General features: G+C 46.6%; 1 protein-coding gene across 2 annotated transcripts in view; it reads right to left on the bottom strand.

Moving 5' to 3' along the window:
- Positions 1 to 12,158, bottom strand: part of PCYOX1L (prenylcysteine oxidase 1 like) — a 241,703-nt gene that overhangs the window by 170,238 nt on the left and 59,307 nt on the right. For both annotated transcript variants that reach the window (XM_069651394.1, XM_069651393.1), the window contains exons 2-3: positions 10,240 to 10,446; positions 8,642 to 8,816 (exon numbers count right to left, since the gene is read on the bottom strand). In XM_069651394.1, the coding sequence (XP_069507495.1) occupies positions 8,642 to 8,816; positions 10,240 to 10,446 (382 nt within the window). The remainder of the gene's footprint in view (positions 1 to 8,641; positions 8,817 to 10,239; positions 10,447 to 12,158) is intronic.

Here is a 12,158-nt window from a genome sequence, read left to right as displayed (position 1 = left end):
ATCAAGGATGGCCGATAAAAAGAACCACTATTCACATCCTAAATAGCAATTGTTCAACCAAAACAGGATCTAGCACATCATACCCTTAGATAAGTGGACCTTTAACTATGGATACCAGGTATGTGGCCATCTAGCTAGAATGGTTAAATGTCTAGCTAGAATGGTTAAATGTAGTCACATCATTGTAAGGCCCAATCAAGGCCTTTGCTGGCCTGCCGATGTCCGCTTACCAGAGGCGTTGCTAGGGGGGGACTGAGGGGGCTATAGCCCCGGGTCTTTTGGTTGTAGCCCCGGATAAAAGCTCAGGGGCTACAACCAAAAGACTATAGCTAGCCCTGAATCTGCTAGTCCCCACATTAGCATAGCCCCGGATCTTTTCCAGACCTGGCAACACCCCTGCCGCTTACCAGATCGGATTTCGTGTTGAGTGGCCAAAAGATTGCAGGCAAACTGGCCAAATCAGGTTTGGGGCTCAGGCTCAAATGTGGAGCGAGTGCTCACCATTACTGAGGCCCTTGAACTGGAAGATCGTATCTTGTGTGCCGCTGGCTTAGGGTCTCAGAGCTTCCCTCTGCAAGCTTTTGGATTGCTGATAAAAAAAAACTCTAAGGCCCAATTGGGACCTTGACTGGTCTGCTCATGCCCGCTTCCCAGATAGGGCCAGGAGTGGAATGGCAGCATTTATGTGGGAAAACTGGACAAATTTGGAAGTGGGCTCAAGCAATAGATATACCTATATTAGATTACAGTGAGAGAGAGGAGGAGCTCATTGAGGAAGGAGTATGTGAATAGGAGTACTGGTGCTTTCACAGGAGAAGAGATGGTGATTAATGGCAAATTTGAAGCTGTGCTACTAATGGTATTTTCTATAGCTGGAAGACGGACACTCCAGTGAAGGGAAGCAAGGAAGAAAAAAAGACTATAAGAGAGACACAGTACATGAGAGGCAGAGAGGAGAGTGATTGAGAAGAGCGCTAGCGCAATGGGTGCGAGTAGGGGAGTAGTGGGTGATAGATTCAGCAGGACTGATAGGGGCCAGAGCATGGGTGCATTTAAAAACAAGAAGAGGTTTGGGAAGGGATTGACGTTGTTGCACATAGGAGGCAGCCAGCGCTAAATTGGTCAACAGAAATAGGAGAGGAATGGGGGAGATTGTATGGTGTGCAAGTAGCAAAGTTTTGATTTATTTTAAGGGAGCTTAAAAGGAGCCGAGAGGGAAGCTATGAAGTCAGTTTGAGTGGTAGTCAAGGCAGTGGAGTACGAGGGCTGAGATTAACATTTTTTGTGGTAGGTTAGAAGTCGTCAGTTAAGGAGGTTATGTTAAGTCTTGCGGCAGTAGCAGTGGAAGTTAGGAATTAGTGTTGATTGAGAATGCTGGCAAAGAATACCACCAAGATTACGGGCCTTCGAGATGGCACTAGGAGACCCATGAAAAAGAGAGAGGTGCAGAAGGCATGTGATGCAAGGTGTGCAAGGGCTACTGGCTTCAGTGTTAGAAAAGTTGAGCCCTAGGCAGCAAGGAGCCATCCAGTGTGGAATAGCAGAACCACAGTGAGCAGAGGTCAGAGGTAAAAGTAGGAAATTAAAAGAACATTTGGTTATCATCAGCAAACAGATGGCAGGAGAAACAAAAGTAGCCAATGAGTTTAGTAAAAGAGGGTGTATAGAGGGTTAAGAGTTAGTGGGCCGGACAACAAGCACTAGGTTAATTCGTACAGAGAGATGGGGTCAATAAGAGGTGTTAGAGGTTGACAACACAGAGTGTTCTCTGTTAGAGATAACAGGTTATCCAAAGCAAGTACGGCATCCTGAAAGCTGAGGATAGTGAATATTTGGAGAAGGGAGGTGTGGTCGACAATGTTGAAAGCTGCAGGATAGTTGACAGTTTGGAGTGTTGAACATTGGCTTCAAAGTTAGAGATATGGGTCGGTGCTGTTAACATGAAGTGAGGAGTATAGAAGCTGAATTTGGGACTAAGCATGCAAGTCACAGAGCTTGTTCACCTCAAGGTATTTGGCAATCCTGTTTAAGATTACAACACGAGGGAGGGCGCTCGAGAGCCAAGCCAAGTATGCCACTCTAGGTGAGCCCCACTAAGACCCACATACATCTGGCATATTTCTCGGGTCATCGGCTACGAGACAGAGATTTGGTGAAACTACTTGGCAGGGGATGTTTAAGGGAACAAGCGGAGTGTTCCCCAGCTTAAAAGCGACAAAGAGGAGGCCAAGACCCACGAGTGATCGCAGGGGCAATGTGGCAAAGGCCTTGGCAATGCTTTGTTGGAGTGCCTGCCGGGCAGGAAGCAGTGAACTGCTGAGCTCGGCAGTTGCGGAGCAAGCACGGACTGGGACCGGAGCGCATGGTAGAGCCGAAACCGGCCTTCAGTGCAATCCCGATAGTCACACCCCCACAAACAGCAGGAGGCTGAGGGGACTGGCCTGAGGGTAAGAGCAGCACTGTTCTACTGCCGCTGGGGACAGACGGCAGCCATGTGCAGGAAGATCCAAAACCTCCTCAATCGCCTGACCCTAGTGTCACTGCGCGACCCAGACGTGGGAGCGGCGGTCAGGGCAGCACCGGACTGCAGGAGCCAAGGCATGGAGAACATACCATTGGAGGAGAAGAAGAACTGGCGGGGATCCGCGGCCTGCGCTCCCTGTGGTGAGAGTAAGGCCGGTGGGGAGAGCACCCCCTACAAGAGAGAGACTACTGAGAACATAGATTACTGATCTCCAGGGTGCATAGGTACAGCGGAAGCGTGATACTGATGGAGGGACTGTGGCGAAGGTACAGATTGAGACAGCTGGCTGTGGGGTGTGCAGCAACGGAGAGGCGAGGTGAGGAGAAAACTACAAGCATTGCTTACTGGGGAGAACACTTGTTTGCCTGCGGGACCTCCCGGTAGCCGCCTATGACAAGAAGGGGCACTACCCGAACTCGCATCAGAGGCCTGTATGGGACAGCCAGCCTGACTGTGGGAGCTTGCTGGAAGGGGAAGGAGTACATCAACAAACTGAGATAGAGGGCTTCAGGTCAGTGTGGTAGTTCTACACCAAATCTGCAATTTACACTCAATTGGCATCCCGGCTCTCTACTAATAAGGGGTGGGCGGCATACTCTGCTTTTAAAGCGGACTAAACCGAAACTGTACGGCATTGCAGTCAGGCCCGGCAGGAACTTGTTAGGATAGTTTGATCAGCCTGTGGCGGACGCCAATCCTCTCCTCCTCTGAAATTGCACACCCCAGAATCATCATGCGGAAAACAGAGAAACAGCAGAACAAGCTTCCCTTTGAGACTTCTGCGACAAGTAGAAAGGGGAAAACAGCGGAGAGGCTGCCCCCTGAACATCCAGTGAAATAGCTTGACGTGACTCCAAATGTGATGAATGATATAAGGGACATGTTCATGCAAACGGGGATAAAATCGCTGGACAATAAACTAGGCACGTCGATGTGCAAGGTGGATCATATGAAGGTCAGGCTAGACAAGCATGTTGTCCTTCTTGATGAAGAAGAAACAAGGATATCAGTGGTAGAAGACGAGACCACGAAGGTGATTAGCGACATGATTCAAGTAAAGAAGGCTCTGAAGGAACTGGCAGATAAGCAGGAGGACCTGGAATTCAGGTTGAGGCATAACAATCTGAGAATAGTAGGGATTCCAGAGTCAAATGAGGGAGGTTCAATGGAACAATTGGTCGAATCCATTCTACGGGAGGTGCTGGGCTCAGAGGGCTTCTCCGTGGCTTTTATTGTGGAGTGTGCACACCTCATTACAGGAAGACAACCTGTTCCTTGAACACAAGCTAGGCCAATAATCGCACGCCTATTGAACTACTGAGATCGAGATCTTGCGCTCAGACGCTCCCGTGAAATAGGTCACTTATCCTACAAAGGTGAACCGATAAGAATCTTGCCGGATTTCTCTAATAAAGTCCAAGCCTCTAGAAGAACATATCTGGAGGTGAAAAAATGCCTACGTGACAAAGGAATAACGTACATCATCCTTTTTCTGGTGAAATTCCAGGTGGAACACAAGGAGAGGGCACTGTTTTTCTACACACCCGAAGAAGCTGGGGAGTTTCTGGATTCATTGCCTAGTGGGTCACCCGTCATGGGAGAGAGCCCACCATTTCACCCAATCAAGACAACAGCAGAACTGGTTTCGGCTGGTGCTCGACACATAGCTGCGTCCACTAATAAGTAACCTTGTGGCTGATGACAAAGTATGATCTGTACGTGAGTCGGCTGTGGCCCATGCGCCCTCCATGGCGAGTGCGCTTGATATGTTGGGTTGTTCGGGTTTGGGGTTGGGGTACATACCAGCATGTTGAAACCAGCCAATGAATCCAACTTTGCTAAAACTTGGTCATGTCACTGGTACTCCAACTCATACTCAGCTTACTCTAGGGGGTTATGTACCTTAGTTCATAGGTCCCTGGGCTTCCGGTTCATAGAAATGGTGGGAGAAGCAACAAGCAGAGCTCTGACGTGACTGGGGTTATCCAGAACTGCGACATGACATTGGTCAATTATTATGGCTCAAAAAAGAATATGACTGACACACTGGAATGGATAGAACACCAACTCTTAAAATAAACTGATAATATAATAGTGTGCTGTGTTAGAGCCAGAGTAAGATAGAATAGTGAGGTGCACAGAGCGGTTCCTAGAACCACAAAACTATTACTGCAACTATGAGCACTAGATGAACTAACTGACATCTTGAGGGTTAGACACAGGCAAAAAAGGGTTCACATTCCATTCAGCATCCCATATTGACTATGTACTGGTAACAACGAGGGGTGCAAATTGGATCAGGGACTGTGAGATAATGGTTTGGCAGTATGGGGAGGGTCAACAACCTGGTCTGGGTGGCAAGAGTAGAAAATCCCAAAACACATATAACCGCCATAAAAGATACCGGCAGAGTGGTGAGATGCATTGATGACGAAATTATTCATACCCTAGGAGAATTTTATTCTAATTTATATTCATCACAGTTGGAAACCTCGCAGGTGTTACTTTTTGAATCAAGTGGCCGTGTACTGGTTTATCCAGGAAGAGAGGGAATAGTTAATCAACCCTATTACTTTAGAGGAAGTACAGCAGGTGATCAAGGAGCTCCCATCCGGGAAGGCCCCTGGGCCGGGTGGACTTACTGTTGACTTTTATAAAGCGTATTCTGCTACTTTGGCTCCTTGTCTCCTCAAGGTATATCATTGTGCCTTCTAGGAAGGGACGCTTCAGGATTCTATGAGAGAGGCAGTTGTGACGGTGCTGCTTAAGAGTAGGAAGGACCCCTCAGAGTGTTCATCCTACCGACGATATCACTCATCAACGTGGATAATAAGATCCTAGCTAAGGTTTTGGCCATCAGAATATCACAGTTGATGATTAAATGTGTGAAAGTTGATAAAGCAGGAATTTGTGCCAGGGAGATCAACATCTTAGAGGCTGAGGCGAATCTTCGGCCTGATGTCTGCTGTGGACCTCTCCATCCCAGTGGTTGCTGCCTTATGACGCAGAAAAAGCCTTTAATTCTGTGGAGTGGCCATTCCTTTTAACTGTGCTGTGGCTGTGGAGGAAGGTTTGTGTCAATGGTATCTCTGCTATATATCTCGCCCATGGCCCGGCTCTGAGTCAGTGGGCGACTATCCAATCCGATCCTGTTAGGCAGGGGCACGAGACAGGGATGCCTGCTGCCCACTCTACTTTTTGCCTTAGCGATTGAGACATTGGCTGAACTGATACGGGAAAGGCACATTGATCGGCAAATTAAGCTATTCTCACACAAATTGGTTGTATCATTACATGCAGACAACACGGTGCTGTATATAAACGACCCGTTAGAGAATTTGAATCCCATCATGGCTGATGCTCAGATGTTTGGAAGCATCTCAGGCCTTAAGATCAACCCTGGAAAGTCTGTTCTCTTTACGCTCACTGATCAGACGACGGCCTTTCCAGATGGGTTAGGGTTTCAGTGGCCTAGGTCTTTTACCCGCTATTTGGGGATAGAACTAGCTTGCGCACCTGATGTGCTTTAAAAGAGGAACTATGGTAGGGCTTTAGAACAAGCAAAACCTGCAGTAGACCGATGGATTTATGCTCCCCCTCTCTCTATATGGTAGGATTTCATTAGTCAAGATGGTTCTGCTACCAAGGTTTTTGTATATTTTCTTAAATATGCCCTTGTTTGTCCTAGGTTCCTTTCTTAAAGCACCTAAACTATGATCACCACGTTTATATGGGAATGTGAACATCCCTGAGTGAGCTGGGTAAAACTGTTTGTGCCACTGGACAGAGGGGGGCTGGCACTTTCAGACTTTGAATCCTACCACTTAAGTGCTCAAGCACACTATTTGTCCTCCTGGTACGATTCTATTCCAGACAGACCTCATGCCCACATTGAAAGGGCACTGGTTGCGCCATCGCTTTTGAGGGCATTGGTACTTACAAAACCTCCCAAAAATAACGTAATGCACAATATAGTGCACTGCACATATAGGGCATGGCGTAGGCTGGGCCCAAAAATGGGAATGGCAACCCTGTACTCTACACTCCAACCCATTAAACATGTGCCGAGGGTCACGCTTACCAGCGAACTCACTTACACGCGTTGTATGCAGAGTTTGGGCTTGAGTATATTCCAAGATTTGTTTCCCCACGAGCATTTCATCACACTGGAGGAGTTTAAGGGGCTGGAGGGCACTTCACCATTGGATATTTTATTATATTGTAAACACACTTTGATAGGGCTGTTTACCACCTTTCCTAGACCGGTCGAGCCTGCACCTCTACTTCACTTTGCCATAGGGGCGGAGGGAGCAGGGAGGTTGGTGTCTGATGTATTGACCCGAATTATTGAGAACCGAGTGGGATGGTCGGAAACGGCAAATCTGAGCTGGGAGGACAAACTGGGAAACCAGATACCTGATGATGTTTTGCGCTAGCGTTGTAAACAGACGAGACATGTTGCTATTGCCCTTTAAGTATCTACATCAGACTTATTACCACCACAAGCTCTCAGTACATTTTTCCCCATAACCCTGATAGCTGTGCAAGGTGTTCTTATGCCCCAGCTGCCTTCCTACACATGGCGTGGCAATGCCCACCCATCATGGCTTTCTGGGTCGAGGTATTTCAGACTTTGGGGGACATCATGGGGGAACGGATGGAACCCGACCCGCCAGTGGCGCTGCTAGGGTACACAAAAGATGTTCCTGGACATGCGAGACACCTGGCCGCGTTATTGCTGTCCTGGCTAAAAGACGGGTGTATATGGTGTGGGGGAGGAGGGCTGCTCATACAAAGGACCCTTAGTTGAAGGATATGGCATACTGTTTTGAAATGGAAGCGGAGTACAGACTTATGGCACGTGCGAGTGCGAGGCCCAGGGATATATGGGACCCATATAAACAGTACATGGCTACGAGGTATTACCCAAATTGACGTTTTACAATTGAACTTTTGTCCTAATTTACCTAATTATAGTGGTCCTAATTGACCTTCTGCACAATTGACCTTTATATTATATTAGTTATTTTATATATGTATTGGGTTGGTTTTGGATTATAAATAATATAAGGGGATTGGGTAGCGGGTTACTGGGGGGTTCCCCCCCACATATATGCCCTAATTGACCTTTTAAATTAGGTCAATTCTCCCGAGGTCCATTCTCCAGAGGTCAATTGTGAAAAGGGCAATTAGTATACATCCGGCTACGAGGCAGAGGCCCTTGCTTGTACAATCGGACTCCGGAGAAGTGATATGCTGTAATATTATGTTTTTGCACTGTATCTATGCCGATGACATCGAACGTGCTGTCTTGTTTTTCTTGTTTTTTTTTTAAATAATAAAAAAAAGAATTAAAAAAAGGATTACAACACGAGTAAAGGTAACACTACGCAGGGGGCGGTCTAAAGATAGTCATTTAGCATAAAAGACAAAGAAGCGCCCCTGTTGGAACACGTCCACGCTTGAAAGTGCTCTGTGGCCTTTCAGAAGAAGCATACAGGCATCTACATTTTACTTGATGGTTGTCATATTGCCTGATCGGATGTGCTAAAGTCCTCATTTCGAGGCTCCGACCTGTGAAAAGGAAGTAATGAAGAGAGGACGGATTGATGTTGGTCACAGCTGAGCTAGCACTTTGAGCCCAATTGGCTATGCTGGTTTATCATAAATTTGCAAATACTGCATTCACCCCCTTACCACATACGTGCTTGAACTCAATTGTCTCTCACTTCATCAGTTTGGACATTCCATTATTTCTTTTCATTATACTATAAGATGCAATAAATGTATACACTGATCTATAATTTTTCTCAGAGGAAATTTAACATGCTATCAACAGCATGCAAGATGTTCTGTTAACTTAAAATTCGTTTAGTATTACGCACCGCTGGAAAGGTTTATATTTGATTGTGCAGCTCGACACACACACACACACACAAACAGTACTGCTTGCCGGTGTGTCAATTTCCTCTTTTAAAATCAACTCACAGTATCATGATTTTACATGAGAACAGTGTGAGTTCTGTCCAGCGTGTAAGGGAAACTGATAATACCGAGATATTGATGAGCTATGAAAGGCGTGCCCTTAAATCATGACTGCAAGTCTGGGACCCATACCTCATAAACTTCTCCATCACCTCCTCTACCCACATCTGCAGCCGCAGCAAGCTGATGCCGTAGTGCCACCAGAGACGAAAGAGGTTGAGCAAGTACCAGTCCGTCTCCTCCAAAATCAACTGCTCCCCGTTAAAGATGGCGCTCTTTCCGGTGATCTCCCGTCGATGCTTTAGGCCTGGTGTGAGAGAAAAACAGATTCTGAAAAATCCCTGGTGCACGTGAAAGATTCCACCTCCATCCTCCAATAAACGCAATAAAAATGCAAAGAACTGTTTCACTCACATAACAAAGACTGAGTGTAGGAGACGTCTACTCACAGGATGAACTCAGACAGAAAAAAGGACAGAGAAAAGCATGCAACCGTTGTAACTTCCCTCCCATGTTGACTTGTCTTCATACATTTTTCGGCACCAGGCTCTTAATCTGCCATGTTATGCCCCATGTAATCAGCTCCTTATATCCCTGCATTATAATGACACATGTTCATGCCATTCTCTACCTATGCACTCCTGCAGCTCCCCGGTTACTATCCCTGGACAGCCCGGGCTTGGACTTCTCCTAACACGTCCACCCTTTTTTGTACACTTGACCTCAGTGTTCCAGATAAAGTTGGGATTAAAATGATATTTTTTTTAGGGAGTAAAAATGTAAGTCCAATTCCCAATTGGAGTATTTTATAAGCGGGTAAAAATATGTTTTAACTGGAAAACAAAAACTTTTTTGTAATAATAATTTATTTGCAGCTAGTTATGCACATTAAAAGATACACGTTCTGATCAGGCAGTACTAATGGGAGTTTCTCCCTGTGGTACTATATGGTACTATGTGCAATACTGGTCCAAACATATCCATGGAGCTGTGGGGGGGGGTGGGAGGATCAGGGGGGGAACAAGGTTCTAGATTTTTTTTCCTATTTTTTTTGGGAGCCTTTTACTCCCTATTTTTACTTTTGGGGAGTATTTGCCTAGTTCTATCTGTAAGGTTGCTTGCCCTCCTCCTCCTCTTCTTCCCACGCTTCTACCTCTACCTCTTAACGTGCATTAAGCTTGCCCCGTATCCTGACTCTCCCTATTCCTGTTGCAGGTTCCCACTGTAAGCCTACCCAAAGCCTGGTGCCAAGAGGTTGTTTACTAAACTGTACATGCTATATAAGTGGTCATATTTTCTCACCAGGCTTACCTCTCAAGCTCCAGTATGTGCTCTTAGCTTCTATTAGCCCTGCCCCCTGCCGCTACCACATGTACCAACCATCTCCTAGTCCTGCAGCTGTCCTTACTCAGGGTCTCATCCGGCCCTGGGCCTCATCATGACGCAACCCATGGCCAAAAGGTCTCATCCTCCACCCACCTCTATCCATGCCATATGTCTGCCCTAGTTTTCCATCCTTCTCTAGTCCTGCACCATCACTGCCCCACCACGATGCATTTAAAATCACAAGAGAAACGGTCTTACACTCCTCTGCTACAGTCATGTTGTCACTGTGTCCGACACAGGCACAGTGTCCTTATCTGTTCCTATCCAGACATGAGCCTCACGTCTTGCAACTCCCCTCAGCTAGAGAATACCAGCATCAGAGAGACCACACATTGACGACTCACCCAGTAGTTTGACAAAGTCCTGCATGTGCAGGTTTAGTGAGTGAATCGAGGAACTGCCACACTCGTACTGCTGGCTGTTCACTGTGACGGTGGCCAGTCGTCCACCAACGCTGCCCTTCTCGTACACATCAATCTGCACTTGAGGCCCGAACTGCTGCTGGAGGAAGTGTGCCACAGCTGAGCCACCAATGCCGGCCCCAACCACAGCTGGAAAAAGAAGAAACGGGTATATTACAGATTCAACATATCCCGAAACAACACAAAAACTGACCACTGTGCATTATCGACCATTCTGCGGTCTCCTGGCAAGGAATGTGGGTCTTTCTTTGTAAAGTTCTCTGCCTATTTCTGTAGGCCAAAACCTCTTTTGGCCAGGAAACAAAATGGAAATGGCTTTATTGTGATACAAGAAGTGCAGGTCTGTTCTAGAAGGGCAGGAGTCTCCGATACACCAGCTGTCCACCAAAGAGCGCAATCTCCCTTCAACGGTCAACAGAATATGCCAACAGAATCAGTGAACCTACTAAGGTGCACTGATTCTGTTAGCATATTTCGATGTCTCCTTGAATGCAAGGAGACATCAGCACTCTGGGGCCAGCACTGAGGTTTGCAGTCCTTGAAATGCCTAGAGAAGGGACCTACCATAGTCCTACAGAAACATCGAAGTCACACATCAGATGCGCAAAGGCAGCCAGAGATGCCTCCCAATGCTGCCTTACACCATCAACTCAGCAGCACCTGTCACCAACCACAAATCCCGAAAACCTGCATAAAGGCCTATGAATGGCCCAGTTGCATAGATCTGCTATACAAATAAACTCAGTCACGCATCACTGCGTAGTGGTACCAAATAATGCTCCTGTGAAGGGGTTACTGGTATATAGTGGAGTGGCTAGAGTCCACCTCACCACTTGAGGACCCTTTAGTTTCCACAAACACTACACCCATTTGCATCATAGAGCTTGTGAAAGACATTTGCTCCATAATTTAAATAACATTTGCAAAAGTACATTTTTGCATTTGAAATAATCTTTAAACACTTAGATGCTGGTGTTCCTGGCACCCTACACAGGGTTTCTTTCACATCAGGACTTCAGCCGCTCAGACCATGATAACTGATGCAAGCTCTGCTGTGAGCATTTGGGAGACCTGAACACCACTGATGGGGATATCTCAGCTTTCATTGAGCTAAATGGTTGCTGAAAGCTACTTCTGATGAACACAAGGAAGACATCTTCACATCCCGCTCCCTCCTTGTCTCATGCCTGGGTGGGGTGCAGAATTCTAACCCCACCACCGGCTTGATTTCAGAACCATGAAAGGGAAGGGTGAAACTAGGCACTTGGAGGTGCCTGCCTGAATGCTGCCACCAGATTTGAAGAAACAGGAGAGGTGACATGCAAGCCACCTTTGATCAGTGTTAAAATCAGAAATGTGTGGATGTGATTGCATGAGGTTTGTGGGAGTGACTGCTTGTAGAGAGTGAGTTTAAATGAGGGTGAATGCATTCATGAAGTACGTGTGTGTGTGTGATGTTTTATGGAATCTGTTCAAGTTGATTGAAAGATGTGTGTATTTGGCAGGGGAGGGAGGCTTGTGGCTGATCTCACTATCCATGTTGCTCCCGAGGCAAGGTCACGAGGGTGAAAGGCATTAGTGATGACACCATCACCATGAAAATGTTACACAGGGCAACACTGGCATATATTGGCCACAGCCTGCATTGAAAATGTACGTTAAGGGTAAGGCCAGCAGATATGGGAAACAGGCAGCATGTACAGATTTTACAGTGGGAATATGGCCATATAAAGGGCACGTCCAGCATGTTAATGTATTTCTACAGTGCCGTTCTGATATATACCGAGTACAGCCAGCATAAAAAACACTTTTAATGTACCAATGCTGGCATTTACTGTTGA

Source organism: Ambystoma mexicanum, chromosome 3p, assembly GCF_040938575.1.
Source record: "Ambystoma mexicanum isolate Mex_15411 chromosome 3p, UKY_AmexF1_1, whole genome shotgun sequence".
Lineage (NCBI taxonomy): Eukaryota > Metazoa > Chordata > Amphibia > Caudata > Ambystomatidae > Ambystoma > Ambystoma mexicanum.
The sequence above is the reverse complement of the archived record's forward strand: the minus strand, read 5'-3'. Positions and strand labels throughout refer to the sequence as shown.